The 19,621-nt window shown below is 44.4% G+C and overlaps 2 protein-coding genes across 3 annotated transcripts in view; both read right to left on the bottom strand.

The window, feature by feature from the left end:
* The window catches only part of LHFPL2 (LHFPL tetraspan subfamily member 2), a 28,882-nt gene extending 20,185 nt beyond the window's left edge, over positions 1 to 8,697 (bottom strand). Inside the window, exon 1 of the mRNA XM_053295448.1 lies at positions 8,258 to 8,697. Coding sequence (XP_053151423.1) covers positions 8,258 to 8,687 — 430 coding nt within the window. The 5' untranslated portion in view covers positions 8,688 to 8,697. The remainder of the gene's footprint in view (positions 1 to 8,257) is intronic.
* ARSB (arylsulfatase B) overlaps positions 8,640 to 19,621 on the bottom strand; it is a 294,461-nt gene continuing 283,479 nt past the window's right edge. Inside the window, exon 8 of one of the 2 annotated variants that reach the window (XM_053295442.1) lies at positions 8,640 to 8,727. In XM_053295442.1, the coding sequence (XP_053151417.1) occupies positions 8,721 to 8,727 (7 nt within the window). In that variant the 3' untranslated portion in view covers positions 8,640 to 8,720. Of the gene's footprint in view, positions 8,728 to 8,919; positions 9,051 to 19,621 lie in introns of those variants that run through there. The other variant, XM_053295441.1, reaches the window with a different exon arrangement.

The following is a 19,621-nucleotide window of genomic DNA, read 5'->3' as shown; positions in this document are numbered from 1 at the left end:
AAGCAACAATAAAATTCAACAAAACCAACACAAAATATAAAATACAATAAAAGCAACAATAAAATTCAACAAAACCAACACAAAATATAAAATATAAAAGACAAGTGCAATGAAAAATTAAAAGTGATTAAAAAGCTTTAAAAACAATTACATAGCGGCTAAAATTCCCAGATGTTTTTGACTACAACTCCCAGAATCCCAAGCTGAAATGGCTTTTGCTTGGGGATTATGAGAATTGTAGTCAACAACATCTGGGAATCCCTGTTAGAGGGAACACCAGTTGCCACTACTGAAAAGGCCCTATCCCCACCAACTGGCTCTATGTCCGTGGCATGGCCACAAGCAAGGTCTGCAAAATGGAACAAAGGACCCAGTTGATTCAGATGGGTTCATGCTGTCCAACAGATACTTCCGAGTCCTATCCCAAGCTAAAGGTCAAAACCAGCACTTTGAATCCAGCCTGGAAGCAAAGTGGCAGCCATTCAAGCTGCTGCAGAATAGGGGTAACACTTGTGCAGCAACCAGCACCCACAAGCATCCTTGCAACAGCATTCTGGACCAACTGAAGCTTCCGAACAGTCTTCAAAGGCAGCTCCATGTAGGGTGCCTTGCCCTACTCCAATCTGGAAATAACCAATGCATGGATAGTCAAGATCAGATCTGGTTTCTCCAGGTAGGATTGCAGCTGGCATCCCAACCAAAGTTAGCAAAAGGCACTCCTGGATCCTGCTGCCACCTGGGCCTCCAGGGAACCCAAGCTACGAATTTATTTTCACCAGTTTTCCTGACCCAGATCACCTCCATCTTATCTGGATTAAGATTCACTTTGTTTACCTCATCCAACCCTGAATGGCCTGCAGGCACCAGTTCAGGACATCAGCTGCCTTCCCAGTATCAGCTGAACTGAAAGACAGGTAGAACTGGGTGTCATCAGCATATTGACTTACATAGTGTGCAGCACCCTGCTGATGGAAGAGTGCAGAATACACATTGGCTCCATACTAGTCCAAAGTAGGGGTGTGCACCGGACCGCGGACCTGCGGCTCGGCACTGGGGTGGGGGGTTCCATTAAGGGCGGGGGGGGGCTTTACTCACCCCTCCCGCGCTTTGCAAGTTTGGTGCCATAATTATTTTTAAAAATGCGCCGCAGAATTTCTCGTTGCTCGCCGCTCCTTCTTGACTTCAAAATCGGGCGGCAGGATACTTCCCTGCCGCCCCCGAAGCCCCCTCAAGCCATTTGAGCTCTTGAAATCTCGCCCGGACCGAGTGCCAAAGCGCTCGGGCGGGCGGCGGGGAGATGTCTGTCCGTCTGCCCGCCCCCTTCCCTGCCTTCTGCGAAGTGCAGGGAGCCTTCTGCGCGCGCGTGCGCAGAAGGCTCCCTGCTTCTGCGCACGCGCGCGCAGAAGGCTCCCTGCACTTCGCAGAAGGCAGGGAAGGGGGCGGGCGGGCGGACAGACATCTCCCCGCCGCCCGCCCGAGCGCTTTGGCACTCGGTCCGGGCGAGATTTCAAGAGCTCAAATGGCTTGAGGGGGCTTCGGGGGCGGCAGGGAAGTATCCTGCCGCCCGATTTTGAAGTCAAGAAGGAGCGGCGAGCAACGAGAAATTCTGCGGCGCATTTTTAAAAATAATTATGGCACCAAACTTGCAAAGCACGGGAGGGGTGAGTAAAGCCCCCCCCGCCCTTAATGGAACCCCCCACCCCAACCCTCCCGAACCAAAACCACCCCTTGTCCGGATCGGTTCGGAGGCCAGTGGAATGGCCTCCGAACCGATCCGTGCACACTACTAGTCCAAAGCCTGTCCAACATGGCTAGTGATGGTGGAGAGGCTCCTTAAGATTGTGTGAGAGCGGTAGTGTCGATTTTCCCATTTAGAGGCCACAGAGCCTTTCCACGCTTGCTAGCATTATGGATGGAGTCAGTGAGTATGCCATACTCTTCCACCAGCAAGGTATTGCTGGAGGGATATTTTGTATCAGAACCCATTACCCGCACTGTGGAGGCTGGAGCATACAGGGATGCTGGGAGGGTGTGCAGGGATACTGGGAGGGCATGTGGGGGAGGTGTGTGAGGATGCCTGGGGACCCAGCAGGTATTACCTGGTACTTATTGCACCATGCACCAGGAGCATCTGCCCCAATGTGGTGCGGGGGGGAAGGGATATCAGAACATCTGATACCTGCCCCCTGCACAGGATATAGTCCAACATCTGCAGAAGGGCCGAAGTTGCACAGCCCTGCTATATGATCATGAGGAAAACTGGAGATTTCAGTTTTCTTGGAAAGCCTGAGATTTTCATCATTGCACAAGTCTTTGAAATATGGCTCTGTAGGCACTATTAGTACAAAGGGTGTTGACAGATCTCATCCACAAACTGCAAACTCCTTCAGTGCTAATCTTTCATTTTCTGGATTTATAGAACTAGGCATAACAAAGATTAACACACTCAATGACTGTGGGCTCCAAACAATACTATGGTATAACACACAGACTGCTGATATTGACTGGCTAAAACTTCTTCTTCTTATCCGTTCAGTTTTGTCCGACTCTCAGTCACTCTATGGATCACTGCACTCCATGCCATCCTATCTCGTAGAGTTTCCTTTAATTCCACCATGGTCATTCCGGTGTCATTTTAAATAATATCCAGCCACCAAGTACAAGGCCGTCCCCGTCTCCTTCTTCCGCTGATCATTCCCAGCATAATTGTCTTTTCAAATGAATCAGCTTGCATGACATGACCAAAATATGTCAGTCTATGTTTGGTAATCTTAGCTTCTAGCGATATTATTGGTTTAACTCGATCTAAAACTTCCTTATTCATTATTCTCGCCGTCGTGGGAAACGCAACAGTCGCCTCCAACACCATATCTCGAAAGCATCCATCCTTCTCCTATCTGCCTTCTTCACAGCCATAAAACTAGGAAGCTATTATTACAATCAACCCACTTTAAATTAATCAGCTACTTGTATTTTAAGAACAAAATTGCTCACACCCAGGTTTTCCAAATGAATCACAGCCTTTGCAAAAATAGCCTATATGCTCGCCAAAGATGCTCAAATGACCACCTGCACAGCCTCTTTTGTTCGTTAAGCAGCAATTACTGATCTAATGATATGGTTCCCTTGTACCCTTTGAAGCTGATGACTGTTCTTTCCTTAACAGTCTGGGCTCTAAATGTTTACAAAGTGAAGACTAGTGCTTCCTGAAAGGAACTGTGAGCACTGGAGAAGAGCAGAATTCCCAGACTGCAGGAGCACTTTTTAGTCAAGAGGCAGGCTACTTGCAGGCAGGCTAAAAAACTCCTTGGATCAAGATGTCTTTTAGATCTCACTGATATGGGTACTGAATACACAGCCTTAAAAGAGACGCATCTTTTCATTCTGCAAGCTTCAACTTACACAAAACCTACGCCAGAGCCAAAGACACTGGAGAGAAAAGACCCTAACCTGTAACTGTAGTTCTTCAAGTGGTCTTCTGTGCATTCACACTTGGGTTTGCACCTGCGCTTTCTAGAACTTTTCCAATTAAGGGGAAAGGAGTGGGGGGAAAGCTCCCTCTAGCTGACAGCCCTCCTCTTTCTCTCAGTCTGAGTGACTGCCGCATACCTGAAGCACTAGGTGAGGTGACAGTACCCCAGACTGCAGCGGGGAGGCAGGGTGGGTCGTCTGAGTGCACAGAAGACCACTCGAAGAACTACAGTTACAGGTAAGAAACCTGCCTTTCTTCTTCGTGGTCTCTGTGCAAAGGACTTGTAGGGGTTGGCGTGAGGAGTGCTGCTGGCTGTGGCGTCAGGCCCGAGGGCTTGAGGGAGCGGCCTCGGCAGTGGGAGCGAGGGCACAGCATGTGCCATGGGCAGGGCTGTTGGGGCCTGTAGTGGAGGCATGGCCAGACAGATTAGTAGATCGGGCTGGACTACATTAGTGCTGCTGACCCTTTTGCCCCAGTACAAGGGGCATTTCGAGCAGTTGGGCCAACAAAGGAGGAGCTCACTAAGAGAGCTCTCTCCCACAGCAGAGCATGGAGTCGAACGGCCTGATTATGGCACGCTTGTTTTGTGAGCATGAGTCCGTGCGGTGCAATTCTCCCAGGCAGGCTAAACAGAACAAATGACCGCCGAAGGAGGGTATTTTGGACGTGCCCTGGGACAGCGTTTAGAAGTCACGTTTGTGGGCATAAGAGGCCGAAGGGAGGGGAGGCACAAGAGTAAAAGAACATGCAAAACTCTAAGAGAGAAATACGAGAGAGGTAGAATAAACTGAAGAAAACAATAGGAGAGAATTGGAAAGCTCCTTGCTAAATCCTTGTAAATATTGTCAGCAGATAAAAGGCAAAGCAAGAGAAGGTAACCGGAGTAGTCTTTGCAAAAGGCTACTGGGGAAAGAGGAACATAAGAACAGCCCTGCTGGATCAGGCCCAAGGTTCATCTAGTCCAGCATCCTGTTTCGCTCAGTGGGCATCCTGTTTTGCACAGCATCCAGTTTCGCACAGCTGTCAGCTAGAGGGAGCCTTTCCCTCCACTTTTTTTTCCTTATTTGGTGAAGCTTTAGGAAGGTCCAAAACTTGGCTAGGTGCAGGCACAAACCCAAGTGTGATGCACAGAGACCACGAAGAAGTCAACCACCAGCCTACATTGTTCTTTCCCCGCCCATGACAAATTCCAAGGACAGATTACACATTAATCACACACATTTATGTATGATATTAAATAAAATGTAATCAAGTAGATCCTGAATTCTTGCATTTGGCTCATGCTTTGGCTGTAGAGAGCAAAGTAGGATGTTCAAATCTGAGAAAAAGGAATACCATGCTCTAAGCACACATAAAAACAAAATGGGATTTATTTTGTAAATTATTTGTACTTCATAGAAACAACTCTGAAAAGCAGAATCTACCCAAAGAACTTTCACAGGTATATTATACTGGGATGTAGGGATGTGCACAGAACTGGTTTGGAGGCCCTTTATGGACCTCCAAACTGGTTTTGAAGGTGGGAGGGAGATATCTTTAAGGATGGTGGGAGGGTGCTCTTACCCCTCCTGCCATGTTTCCTCTGCCGGCGTTGTCTTTGAAAATGGTCCAGTGGGGCAGCAGCGTACCTCCTTGGCGCCCCAGTACCTCCTCAGACTGGAAGTGTCCAGTGCGCATGCGCATGTTGCACATGGCACTTCCAGTCAATTCCGGTCCAAGGAAGCAGGCTGCCGCCCCACTGGACCATTTTCAAAGACAGCGCTTGTGGGGAAAACACAGTGGGAAGTGTAGGAGCACCCTCCCCCATCCTTAAAGATATCACCACCACCACCTTCGAACTGGGATGTCAGTTCTCACCGGAAGCAACATTTTTATAGTCCTATCTGCTTACAGCCACACCGACAAGCTACTTGAACCACTCGCTACTTGAACCACATGGTGCATCACAGCTGCGGTTGGTCATCAGCAGAACACTGGCAGCAATCCAGAGACAGAAATGCTGCCCATATAAAGCATCAGCCAGCTCCATAAAGAGTCATCTCAGGCTTAGTAATTCTCTAAGTCATGATACAACTTGTGAGGAGAAAAATGTTAACAGGACAAAAGTGGATGGTTCCTTTCTATCCTTGGAAAGTTGAAACATTCAGCAGTGGGTCTTATGGTACTCACACTAGTGGTAGCATACTTCTAGGTCCACGGTACAAATAAGTTTTAAAGAGTGTAAGTTGAGAAATATAAAGAGAAATAAAATATGTGACTGGCTACATACTTTCCAGTTAACCCAGAGTGGTTCTGTTTGGATATTTTAAAGAAGAGGTTCTAAGAGTGGATTTGGAATTAATGATTGACTTGTTAGCGGCAGCAAGAGTTTGCATTGCAAAATTAAAAAATGGAAATCTCAATCAGATCCAACCATTAGTTGGATGGCTTGGAAAAGTGTAAAATGTTGCCCTAAAGTGGAAACTAAAGCATTTACAAAAGGGAATTAGTAGGGAATGGGATATGTCAAGACAAAACAAGACAATAGCTGACATGATGCAAAGCAGTAGGTTGGCTTAAGGAATGGCTATGGGTCCACAGTGACCTTCTAGCACCCCTGTGGTGATTGGCAGTTATGCAGCTGAGTGAGCACAGAAGGGGAGCAGGGAACAATTTTCATGGCTCTCCCATCCCTCCAAAAAGCCCCTTCCACTTGCATGAGTATGTTCCTGAGGGTTGCACAGCCCTCAGGAATATATTTAAGCAAGTGGAAAGGGCTTTTGGAGGGAAGGGAGAGAAGCATCTATCACTCCCCCTCCCCCTGCATGCCTGCTTGGCTGAGCAATGGGTCGTCACCACAGGGACAACAGAGGCTCCCTTTTGTGGGGAAATGTAGCTTATTTATAGGTTAGTGGGGAAATGGTTTTCAGGATGAATCTCCCATTCATTTTTCATCTCTTTAAAATGGGTAAGAACAGGATATTACACTGGGGGATAATTGGGTTTTGATGTCAACTTGCATGCCAATTTTTAATTTTTGTAGTTTGTATTGTTTCTGTAATATTATTGTTTTAATCTAGGAGGTTTCTTGGATATTAGTGTATTTGTTAAATACAATATTTAACAGTAGTTTTTGTTTAGGCATCTTTAGTCTGGATGTCAAGCAACTATGTGCATTTTGGTTCCTCCCATAGTCTGGGAAACATACGAGTGGGGATTCAAACCAGCAAGCTCTGTCTTGCTAGTCAAGTCATTTCCCCATAACACCAGTAGGTGGCTACATACTACATTGGTAGGTTCCTCTACCAATGTAGTAAGTAGCCACCTAATAGCACAGTGGGGAGATGACTTGACTAGCAAGTCAGAGGTTGCTGGTTCGAATCCCTGCTGGTATGTTTCCCAGACTATGGGAAACACCTATATTGGGCAGCAGTGATATAGGAAGATGCTGAAAGGCATCATCTCAAACTGGGCAGGAGATGGCAATGGTAAACCCCTCCTGTATTCTACCACAGACAACCACAGGGCTCTGTGGGCGCCAGGAGTCAACACCGATGGCACACTTTACTTACTTTACTAATGTAGTATAGAAATATGCCTGCTTTCCCTCTCCTGTGTTGACTGATTTCACAACAAAAAGAAAGAATAGAGTAATCTGCCCATAGAATAATGGAACCATTATTCCTCTGGAGGCTACTCGGGACGGGCCTTCTCCATTGCTGCCCCTGGAATTTGGAATGTGGTCCCTGTTGAAATAAAAGCCTCCCTATCTCTGGAAACTTTTAAAAAGGCACTGAAGACATATTAATTCACCCATGCTTTTAATTAGATTTATAATTTTAATACTTTTACTGTTGGGTTTTAACTGATTTTAATGTTTAAATGATTTTAATTGTAAACTATCCAGAGATGCAAGTTTTGGGCAGTATAGAAATATTTTAAATAAATCACTAATAAATAAATACACCAACAGGATAACAATTCTTTGGGAGGGATTTTCCCACTGATCTTCAAAACATTGACTAAGGCTTTATTGACTACTGGAAGAGCAGGTCAATTAGAGCTGTCAACATGGCTCCCAGATTCCCCTCCCACTGTTTTGGCACCACAGTATGCTTGGGTTTACAGAGAACCTAAAGGCTTATGAAATGGGATGACAGATGCCTCTGGAGATCATACCAGCTTCTCCATTACCATTGCATTTGGAGAAACTGTTTTGAGTGGTGAATGAGTTCGTGAATCTGGGCTATCCTTGCTCAGAGAGTGAATCATGCAATTATGTGCTGCAAAGAATTTATAATTACAATGCTCTAAAGCAAAATGGATCACATTCAACCTTCTGACAGATACCCAGAATTCCTGCTAGCTGCAAAGGGAGCTATGGAATGGAATCTACATCTAGTTTCCAGGATTTATCCTGATTACATCTCTGAACATAAGACACTGAATAGTCTTCAAAAGGAAATTAAATCATTAAGAGGGAAGGGTAACATTTTAGCTCTCTTCTAACAAGGGAATAAATGTTAATTTACTGAATTAGAGTTTCCAGATAGAGGAAGAATAGTAATGATAGAAAATTGGTCAGTGCAACACGATATTAGAAGCTGATACTGTGCTAAAAGCATGTGTGACATAAGTCAGGTTTGCCAAATATAATCTGCTGGAGACGTAACTACTCAGATAGGTTTAACATGCAGCAGAGAACACAAAAAAAGATTAGAAAAGAAAATCTTGAAGAAAATACTTCCTTGTTCACATACCACAAGCATATCAAAATATGTTTCAGTCTTGCTTTGTCTCACCTACCTGCAATCCCTTGTAGCAGCCCACAGACATTAAAAATACTTTTCTTCATAATACTCTGTATACACATGGTGAAAACGGATACAAATGCAACAGCACAGAGTATCAAGATCCCCACGGCGAGGAAAATAGCAGTAGCCTGCCAGAATCCACTGGCAATCTCATTGAAGTTCTCCGCATAAGGGCCACAAAGTGTGTCTTGCCTGGAAACCTGCATGTACGGGATTCTGATGCAACGTCCGTAGATGCCCAAAGTAGGATGATACGGTTCCAGCGATCCTCCAGTCCTGTTATCTGTGTCCTCGGAACTGCTGGGTTTTGCCTTGCCAATCAGCCAATCAGCACTCATGAATGCAATGAGCTCTGCAAACGCCACAACAATACTCAGGAGTGTCCATAGCATTGAGCGACAAGTAACAATGACATGACACATATTGCTGTCCAGTGTGCTTGTGGCCAGTGCAGCTCAGAGCCTGAAATCCACAGTAAAAAGGAATTGTTAAATCTATATATCTTATAATAATAAATTAAAGGAGGGGGAAAGATCTTTGGGGGAAATTGCTTCTGCCCAGCTCTTCTCCAGTCCCAGAAGTAGGAAGTATTCTCAACAGAAGTAAGTCAGGCAATGTTTTGCAAGCAGTCCACTCATTTCTAAACATTTACTTTCTCTTTTTCACTTTATTGGTTGCCGAGAACTGAAGTCTGTGTGTCCGTGTTAATATTCATACTGGCACATGACGTTACAGTAGAGTGTGGGAGGCTACAGAGGACTGCCTACTGGCTTGACATCACATACCTAGAAGAGAGAAAAGAAGAAGGGTGTGGGGGCAGGCGGGGGGGGGGAGAGTGAGAATGTTAGCAGTGAAGCAAAATAAATGTTTTACTCTATCCGTGTGGTTTTTGAGAACAATCCAAGTTTTTAGCCAAGATCTAAATCAACATCTAATCGTTCTAACATGGGCTTGTCACAGGCAGTCAGCTGGAGACTTTCCAGGCTTTTAACCCCAGGAGGCTATTAATCTCCTATGACGGTGCCGTACTTACAATATCAGTTCCACGCCATCCAGCTTAGCTGTTTGTTAAGAGCTTTACAAGTTTCACAGAAACTCTGATCACACCCATCCATTCAAACTCCTGCTTGAAAATTGTCACTAGCGGCAGCTGTCTGGTAATACATGTTAATGAAGGCTGAATAAAAGTAACTCTGGAGACCGCCTTGCCTTTGAGGACAAAGACATGGATGATCAGAAGGTCATTATGTGTTTCTAAGATTATTAAGATTATTTAATACCACATCTTCCAAATTGATAACTTAAAATCAATATTTTTAAACAAAAACAGTTTTTGTTTTTTTAAATCAAAATACACTTTAAGACAACAGTGCATGGGAGTGAATCCTGAGGATAAAGCCCCCCTAATGGTGCAATTTAAAAATACTGGTAAATAAAAAGGCTTTCATCTGATGCCAGAAGGAAATGGGATTCAGTGCAGGAGGACTTCCCTGGAAAGCACATTCCACTGACAGGGTGCCACAACTGCTGAGAAGGCCCTTTCTCTGGTTGCTGCTGAAAAGCTAACTTCTGAAAGTGCAGACACACAAAGAAAGGCTCAGGACTTGGACAAGTTCATGCTACTAGTAGAGCAGCATGATACAAAGCAAGCATGCATAGGGGGTTGTTCATTGTGTTGATTCTATAGGAGGAGGCCTGGTATACTCAAGCAAGCCAAGGAATGGTCTGAAGGCAGATCTTATACTACTTCTACTACTACTGGAGTGAAGCAGGTCTGGACTGTAAGCTGCCTGGAGGCCATATGTAAGCTACTCTAAGCTCCTTGGAGGAAGAATGGGTATTAGTGTAATACAATAAATATAAGCTGTAATGTGGTAGCTGCTTAAAGTGACACCATGTGGAAGCGGATCCACACAACAAACCTATTCATGTGCAATGGCTTGCCTCACATGAAGGTAGGGACATAGGAAGTGGCCGTATACTGAGTCAGACCATTGGTCTATCTAGCTCAGTACTGTCTACACAGACTGGCAAATCCAGTGAGTTTCTCAGTGCCACAAAAATCTATCAAAAAGTGGACTTGGCCTGGTGGATGGATGGTTCTCGCCTTGGCATGAAAGGAATCTCAAAAAAGGATGACCAGTCCAGGCATCCATTAATTTTATACTGGATGTTGAAAAGTAAAGCTTTACTAAGAAGATGACTGGTATGTTTTCTTAATTTAAAAAGGCAATAAAATGCCCCCAACCTCCGGATGCTCTCAAAAAGAATAAGCAAAGAGCTAGTTCTATTCACAACTTGACTTCTGGCAGAAATTAAAAGAGAATCAACGTTATTGTCAGGCAGACTGATGGGCATGTGGTGCAAACGCACCCTCTGTAAATAACAAATGCCGAAAGATAATGCATCAGTTTGCCAAATCAGCGAATCCTCTCAGCATGTCCAATTTCAATAATAAACTGGAAAGAAGGAACTGTAATAATGGTTTATTTTGACATCGCCCATGTTATAAAGGAGGTGAAGAGTTTAATAGGAACTCATGCATACAAAGCAAAGCAATTAACATTTTCAAAAGTGGTCTCAAACTATGGATCAGAAGAGAAACACTTATACAGCTTCCAAAATTCATTCTGTGGAAAAGAATAAGCAGCAGAACAAAGAATAGCTTCATAAGATGCAGCTGTTTAGTGCAATTAAATTGTTCACAGATAGGCAGAAGAAAGCAAGGTTCATATTTATTTTTTACAAGGCGTGGATATCATTTAAATGCCGAAAGGAAAAGTAAACATTTGTCATATGCTGTAAAGTGATCAGTTGAGGCACCAGGCGGGGGGCAGGGTGGAGGACAGGGAACAGAAGGGGCAATGTGTACTTATGGGTGGGTGAGCTGTGTCCCACATTTTAGATTTCTGAAACAGAAATGAGGGCAGTGGGGGAGAAGCCACTTTGGTGGGGGCGTCTCCACCACATGCCCCTGCCCCACCTCCGGAGTCACCCTTGAAAATGATAAACAAGCACTGTTCTTGAAATCAGACTTCTTAACAAATGCCAGCATAACTGCCAGCTTATACCCTACCACTTCTACTTCAGAGTTCAAAGTTTCCAGATATGATTCAGCCCCTCTACCGTGTGCAGAGAGCAGGGCGTGGAAGCTTTGCACATGCCCACAAATCCTAGGGACGGGGTACACACTGCTGCCAGCACCTGCATTCATCTCCCAGGAACAGCCATGCACAGAAGACCGTGGCAAGAAAACAATAGATCCCAGACACAGACAGGCTGCAGTTGGTGGGCCATGCTGAGGCACAACACTGAGGGTTAAAATATCATCATTCCCCTCGTGTTTTTGCCCTTCTTTAAAACAACAGACTGGGACCATAGCAAGGATGGAGGGGCAGTTTAACTTGTGCCCCGCACAAAGTTCCCGCCAAAATCTTTCCTCCTAAAGGTACCATTGCAAAAAATGACACACTTGGGGGCAAATTGTCTTGTCCTATTTGCTAGCAAGGCAAAGTCACAGTCCCTTGGAGAGCCCAGAGGCAGCAAGCATTTGAATGAAATTAGTCATGTATACGGTATTTGAAAGTATTACTGTTTTATGTATTTTGTTGTTGTTGTTTTTCTTGTATTTATGCTGGCCTTGGGCCGAAATAAACAAATACATACATACATAGGCAGCAAGCTGATCTGACAGCAGCCAGAGGTAGATTGAGTAGCTAAATACCTCTGAGGGCAGGCTACCTCTCCTAGACGTCACCTCCCTGCCTGGAAAGTGGAAGCCTTAAAAGGACAGTTTTTCGGCACCTAGCATGACTGCTCTATCTGATCATGGCTAGCTTGTTATTGACCCTGGTGTGTAATTTTATTATTATTATATAATATTATTTATTAATATTTATTTATTATTATTAATATTTATTATTTATTAATATTTATTAATAATATTAATTATTATAATATAATAATTTATTATAATAAATCTGGGAGTGCAATGGTGTGTGTTGGGGGGGCATAAAAGGCCCCATAGCATTACAGAACAAATTATTATTCTAAAGGTTTAGTTTTACATATATACTTGGCAAAGATGAAAAGAAAAACTAATAATCCAACAAAAGCAGTTATCTGGAAATAAGCCTATTTGTATTAGAAATACCTTTAAATGAAGAAAAAAACCCACAATTTTTTTAGTATCTATGAATACTAAAAATATTGTTGTACAGAACACGAGTAGTTACACAGTTCAGCGTTATGAAACTGAAGAAGCAATACGTACAGGGAAGTCTCAAATATCACAGGGGTTACGTTCTAGGAAACTACCACAAACAATGCAAGTGTGACATTTGAATACAACACCTAATCCCCAAAATGAGATTAGGTTCTACATGGGTTGCTCCTGGGGGTTTAAACTGCAAATAAATCCCCCAAAGCAGCCCTCACACTTCTCAGCTGCTGCTGCCGCCACCTCCTGCCTCCTTTTCCTTCTCCGCCCTCCCTCCCTTCTCATGCTGCTTCCCCACTACAGTTCTCAGCTGCTAAATCCTCCATTCTCCTCCCTCCCCATTGCTACCGACTTCATTTCTCGGGAGGGAGTGTGTAGATGCTGTTTTCTCTCCAGCGTGGGTAGAGGTAAATAGCAGTGGCTGTTTCCTCTCCTGTGAAGGCAAATGCACAGCTATTGCCACTCGTGGCAGGGAGTGGATAGATGGCCATTGCCACTTTCCTCTCCCTGCACAGGTGGCAGTGGAGAAATAAAGGCAGCAGCAGTGGGGATGGGGAGAGAAGAGGAGGAGGAGGTAGGAGTCAGCAACGGAGAAGTGCAGTGGCAGCAATGGGGAGGCAGTGTGAGGAGGAAGAGGAGGAGGAAGAGGAGACAGCAGCTGAGCAGCACAGGTAAGTAAGGGGTGCCCCACCCAAAAAATACTGAAGGCTTGACAGTGCGGCAGGGGGTCTCCCTCCTGAACCAGGGCCACAAATAAGTGAAGCTACCCCTGCAATAAATGAATGTGTGTGCAAGGAGGTTGCCTGCAAATGGGCGAAACGGTTGGAAATGAATCTGCGATATCCAAGGGTCTCCTGTACAAGCTGCACTATGTCTCTTTGCATATCACATAGAAAGTAATATGTCTTCTTTCTCCTTTATTTTTCAACCAATTATGTAAAACCTCTTCTTCTTTTTTTTTTTTTTTAAAAATCCAAATGTCCTTCCAATGTGAAGCCCTACGCTGCAGCTTAATTAGCTTGTGCCGAAGTCCAGCACTGAGGAGGGGGCAACTCTTCAGGGGAGTCGGGGTACCAAGGGTGCTCAGGCTCTGAGGGTGCTGTTTCAGGGGATTCTAACTCCAGGGCTCTTTCTGGCTAATGTCAAGGCTTGACGGTGAACCTAGTGCTGCTTCTGCCTTCTCAGAATCTTACTCAGAGTCACTACTCTGGAAAGGGGTCATGAGATTCATGGCAGTCTGGACCATGACACAAACAGCTGCTTTGTTAAGCAATCATTTTGTGTGTGTGTGGGGGGGGGGAGATACACAATGACGTGTTTAACATCTCATTTTGTTTGGCCACAAGTTGCAGTCCTTCCCAGGGATGGCCATGTGACCAAGCTGTGTCCTGGAGCTAAGAGGAAGCTGAGAAGGATTGGGGTAAGTCAGCTATATAGTGGCAACTGTGTGCTACATAAATTCAGTCTCACACTATTAGACCTCAAGAATACTCCACAGGAATATACGGCTTTTTTTGTTTGTTTCTGTTTGTTTTTAATATAAGCAGGTTTTTGTTCTTGCGGAAGTGCATAAATATGAAAAAATGTCATAATTAAGAGCCCCTGGTGGCGCAGTGGTAAAACTGCTGCCCTGTAACCAGAAGGTTACAAGTTCGAATCTGACCAGGGGCTCAAGGTTGACTCAGCCTTCCATCCTTCCGAGGTCGGTAAAATGAGTACCCAGAATGTTGGGGGCAATATGCTAAATCATTGTAAACCGCTTAGAGAGCTCCGGCTATAGAGCGGTATATAAATGTAAGTGCTATTGCTATTGCTATTGCTATAATTGGTTACCCAGGTAAATATTTATGGAGTAACATTCTGGTTATGGGATAGCTAATTCTGTTACATTTTTTCAGTCAGAAATTGGCAAAACCAACCGGCCACATTGTTCCTATGAGAAGGACAGGTAGCAGTCGATATAAATGAACTCTAGCACATTCAAACTAGAATTAATTTCCAAGGAACCTAACAAATTGTCTGCTAATATTGTATATGAACAAAGGTTGTTTTGGTTATCTGTTTGTAATGTTGCTCAGCTGCTTTTACTGATTGCAGTGGATTGCATTTGGCATCAAGCCAAGGGTATAAGTACCACTTTTCTGGTGAAGATATAACGTTAGATTCCCTGTGAATTTATTGTTCATTTCCTCTTACATATCACTTATAAAAATATACCACCAATAATAGAACTATTTGTATTAATAAGAGTATTAGCAGCATGGCGCACATACAGTGCAGTGAAACACAGTGGTTAAGCATTGCCCGTGCTGCTGAGTGTGGAACAGAGCTATTCTGCCACATCTTAAAACTGCCAAAAACAGCGGCGCAACACTATCTCAATTATTTCCAAACTGTCCTTGTGCAATTTTAACTCACAGCAGAGCAACCCTGTTCCACAACACCATTGGCAGTGTTTTGGGCACACGCAGCAGTGTGGACGATGCTCAACTGCCTATGTTTTGTTACACTGTACGCGAGCCAGTATTAATAAGAATGTTAGTGCTACCAATAATAATGATTAACATTAATAACAGAATAAAATCTAGTTCCAGAACTGAACCATAGAATGCCATCTGTTAGTCCTATACAGCAATATGCACTCAGCTCTATCTCTACTTATCGCCTGATTCTGGGGAGGCAGTGGATGTCCTGAACCGGGGCTGGAGGCAGTGATGGGCTGGATGTGGGCTAGTAAACGGAGATTAAAGCGAGACAAGACGGAGGTGCTGTTGGTCAGTATGAGAGCCAATCAGGATGAAGGGATTCAACCGGTTCTAGATGGGGTTGCACTCCCTTTGAAAGAGCAAGTGCACAGCTTGGGAGTACTGCTGGATCCATCTCTGCTTTTGGATGCTCAGGTGGAGGCAGTGGCCAGAAGTGCCTTTGCACAGCTTTGGCCAGTCCACCATCTGTGTCCCTTTCTCGATAAGGCAGATCTGGCCACCACTACCCATGCCTTAGTCACATCACAGCTGGATTACTGTAACATGCTCTATGTCAGGCTGCCTTGAAAAATATTCGGAAACTGCAGCTAGTACAAAATGTGCCAGCTAGGATTTTACCCGGAGCAGCCTATTGGGGCCATATTATACCCATTCAGAAAGAGCTGCACTGGTGACCAATTTGTTTCTGGGTCAAATTCAAGGTATTGACCTTTAAAGCTCTTAAAGGTTTGGGCCCTGGACATCTGAAGGGGCTCCGCTCTGTGTGGCGATGGTGAGGGAGGCTCAGATGTCAAGCATGCAGCACAGGGCCTTCTCAGTCACTGCCCCCAGGCTTTGAAATGCTCTCCCGGCTGGCATCTGCTCCTCAGTCTCCATCACAGTTTTCAGGAAACAAGTTAAAATCTGGCTCTTCACCCAGGCTTTTGTATGAGATAACTGTATTTTGCTATTACTTTTATGTGAGAGAACTGCTTTGCTGCAGCTGTGTTTTGTGTTTAACTGTATTATATAGGTTTTTAAACTTTTAAAATAGAGATGTAGTATTTTTATATTTAAATTTAATATTTGTACTTTTGTGTATTGTTTTAATTGTGCATTTTAATGATACTGTAAACCATCTTGGGATTATTTTAATGAAAGATATTATATAAATCCATCCATCCATCCATTCTGTGATTAAAGCCAGCTAATTGTTTTGGCTGTTTGCAACAATTCATAATGCATGGTATGATTTTCTGCTGTGCAAGCCAGAGCATCTTATCTTCTACAACATCCCTATTTTATAAGAATACATTATATTCTCTCTCTACCTTCATCAGAGCAGTTCACTGGATTAAAGGGATGTCTTTCCCTTTCATTCAAAATCCTGTATCTTTTAAAGGCTATCCATATTGCCTATATATTACATTACATAAGTACTAGGAGCAGTCATTCTGGAAAGAGTTGTATTCATAGCTGGATAAATGATAAAAGGCATTTGTTTATGTTTTGAAGAAAATGAGACATTTATCCCACTTATCAACTTCATTAACAATCAAAATCAAACTGGACTGAGTCTATGGAAGATGATGTCTAATTATCTAATTCAGTAATGTCTAATTCAGAAAGAATCCAGAAATGGCAACAACTGCATGCAGTCACCGATGCATAGGATTAACAATGTGCTGGATATTTTATCCAATGTAAACTGTATTACTCCATATTATTCTTTGTGCTGTTTCCTCTCATCGGCTTTCAGTGTTTATGGTGACTAGATCTCAGCTATGTCCATACAGAAGAAAAGAATAACCAATGTTTTGGTAAGAAAAATCAAAGATGTAAGGAACTGGCTTATATTATCGAAGCAATGATGCATCTAGGCTAATTCTTTGTACTGTGACAGATAGCTAGTCTCTAGTCTAGGATGTCAGGGAGGACTCGCCTTCAGCCCAGTTACCTGACTAAAAAAACAACACTCATCTGGAGATACTGGAAGATTGAATTCAGAATCTAGTACATGCAAAGCATGCAATCTGCCACTGGGATAAATCCCCTCCCCTTGACCAGAATTCAGAAATGGCAGAGGAGAGGAGAGCTGGTCCGTTGGTAGCAAGCATGACTTGCCCCCTTAGCTAAGCAGGGTCCACCCTGGTTGCATATGAATGGGAGACTACATCTGTGAGCACTGTAAAATATTCTTATCAGGGGATGGAGCCGTTCTGGGAAGAGCAGAAGGTTTCAAGTTCCCTCTCTGGCTTCTCTAAGATAGGGCTGAGAGAGATTCCTGCCTGCAACCTTGGAGAAGCTGCTGCCAGTCTGTGAAGACAATACTGAGCCAGATAGACCAATGGTCTGACTCGGTATATGGCAGCTTCCTATGTTCCTATGACCAACGGTAGTTTAATTGTTTTTCATCAGCACCCAGGCTCTACACTGCAAAATTGGTATATTTCTGGTTAACAGTCCTGACAAGGAGCAGGAGTGTCACAATAACTAAGCGGACCTCTTCTAAGAACACAAGCTGCCCACTGTCACCTTGAAAAGGGGAGCCACCAAGGGCCCCCCCACTTGTCACTCGCCCCTCCCCACTCCTGCCACTTGCCCCCTTCCGATTGCTTCTTGCTGCCTCCCATTGGTTGCAATGCTAGCTGGCTTGCACAGCAGTAAGGGGTTCCATAACTTTGAGTGAAGAAAGGCGGCCATTTGGTGTCTTACCATGGGTGAACTGGCTCTTAAGTACTGGCAGCAGCATGCATGGGGCAGCGGAGCTGGGCCAAGGACGGCACGGTAAGCAGTGGTGCCAGGTGGAGCAGGCGGAGTGGCAAGGCCCTGCTGTGGGCGGAGGTGCTTGGAACTGGCATCTGTCACCAATAAAAAGGTATTTTTTTCTTTGTGGCGCCTAGTGGCACCACCCAAAATATTGATTTTTTCATTCATTTACTGAACACTGCTCTCCCCACCCCCCACCCCCACACCACTGCAAAAGGAAGACATAATATATGTTAGGGACTTTCTACGGGGGATTCCATCATACCCCAAGAGCTACCGCAGCAGAAGCCATGAGCTGTGTTTCATTTCTTCATTTCACCTTCAGTCCACAGTGTAGCACAGTAATGCCAAGCAAAGGACATTTTACAGGGCGTGTTACAGGGTTTCAGGCAATACAGTTCTAGGCCCTATGGCCACAAAGTAGAGTTCAAAGTAGAGTTCAAAGGATAGAGTTCAGGGTTTTGGATAACTTCATGGAGGAGAGGTCTATCATCGGCTACTAGTCGGAGGGCTACAGGGCACCTCCAGCCTCAAATGCAGGATGCCTCTGAGTACCAGTTGCAGGGGAGTAACAGCAGGAGAGAGGGCATGCCCTCAACTCCTGCCTGTAGGCTTCCAGTGGCATCTGGTGGGCCACTGTGAGAAACAGTATGCTGGACTAGATGGGCCTTGGGCCTGATCCAGCAGGGCTGTTCTTATGATATAGGCAGTATCTGGTGAAATTTCAAAAGCTGGGAGAAGGTGCTAAGCAGAATTTCCAGAAAGTAGGGAGTATGGCTTCAGTAACCTATCATTCTGTGACTAGCACGAGCAAAATAAGCAAATATGGACATCTTTCCTTCATTTCCACAATCTATAAAAGATTATTCATTTTTATAAGGTATTTAAAAAATCCCTGTTAAGCAGAATTTGGCACAGACTCCTGACTCATTTTAGCCAAGGCCACCTCCCCCAGTCCCCAGATCTGAATATGTTCTGCTAAGGCAGGGATTCCAAACCTTGAGTCCCGAAATATTGTTAAACAACAACTCCCATCATCCTTAGCCACAAAGGCCACTGTGGCCAACATCTGAGGACCCAAGATTGAGAACCCCTGTGCTAAGGCTCCCCAGAGGAGGTCTTTCTTCTTAGCCGGTGTGGGTCTCAGCACCACACAGCAGGAGATGCAGCCGTAACATTCTGAGGCCAAGACTGGTTCTGAGTCTTGGATTTCCAGAGTGAGAACAGGGAGTTCTCCACACAGCAGGTTTTACCACAAGTTTTCTGTGAGGCTTTAGTGTGAACTCAAAGTTATCCCAAAAATCAAACACAAAAAGTGAATTTTTTTACCCCGGATATAAATTGGGCTGCACTCTTATGTGCAATGAAAAACCCTAATTGTGTGTGGCGCACTCCCCAATAGCTCACAGGGACTTTAGGGTACATCTGCCCAATATGTGAATGCACACCCTCCATTCCAAAGGAGATGCAAGCTAAAGGGCTTCAAAAGCCCTGTGTGAAAAACTTCCAGGAAAGGAATTACTGGCAAGCTTAACTGCTTGGTGATCTTGAAAATCCCTCCTCTTCCTTTCACTGTAGATTGAAAGGGACAGATTGTTTGAAAGTCATCTGTGTTTATTTTACTAGTGTTCTTTGCTCTGTAGAGATCTTCTATCATGGTCATTCCTGATCTCCATTTGAGGCAGATGGTGATTGGAAGGAAGTGGACTAATTTGCTAAAAGTCCTTGGGATGTGGAGAATCTGGCCTCAATATAAGAGGTGGGTGGGTGCTAGAAGGCTTTCACCTCCTTCTACTTGTACAGAATCTGTGATTTCTTGTCTGTTTTTGAAAGAAAACACAAGGCTTAAAAAGCATGATACCGCAGCCCCCAAATCTTCTCTTCTCTGCAACCTCCCCTGTTT

The sequence above is a fragment of the Hemicordylus capensis genome, chromosome 2 (assembly GCF_027244095.1).
Source record: "Hemicordylus capensis ecotype Gifberg chromosome 2, rHemCap1.1.pri, whole genome shotgun sequence".
NCBI classification, from domain to species: Eukaryota; Metazoa; Chordata; class Lepidosauria; order Squamata; family Cordylidae; genus Hemicordylus; species Hemicordylus capensis.
This window is presented reverse-complemented; position numbering and strand designations above follow the sequence as displayed.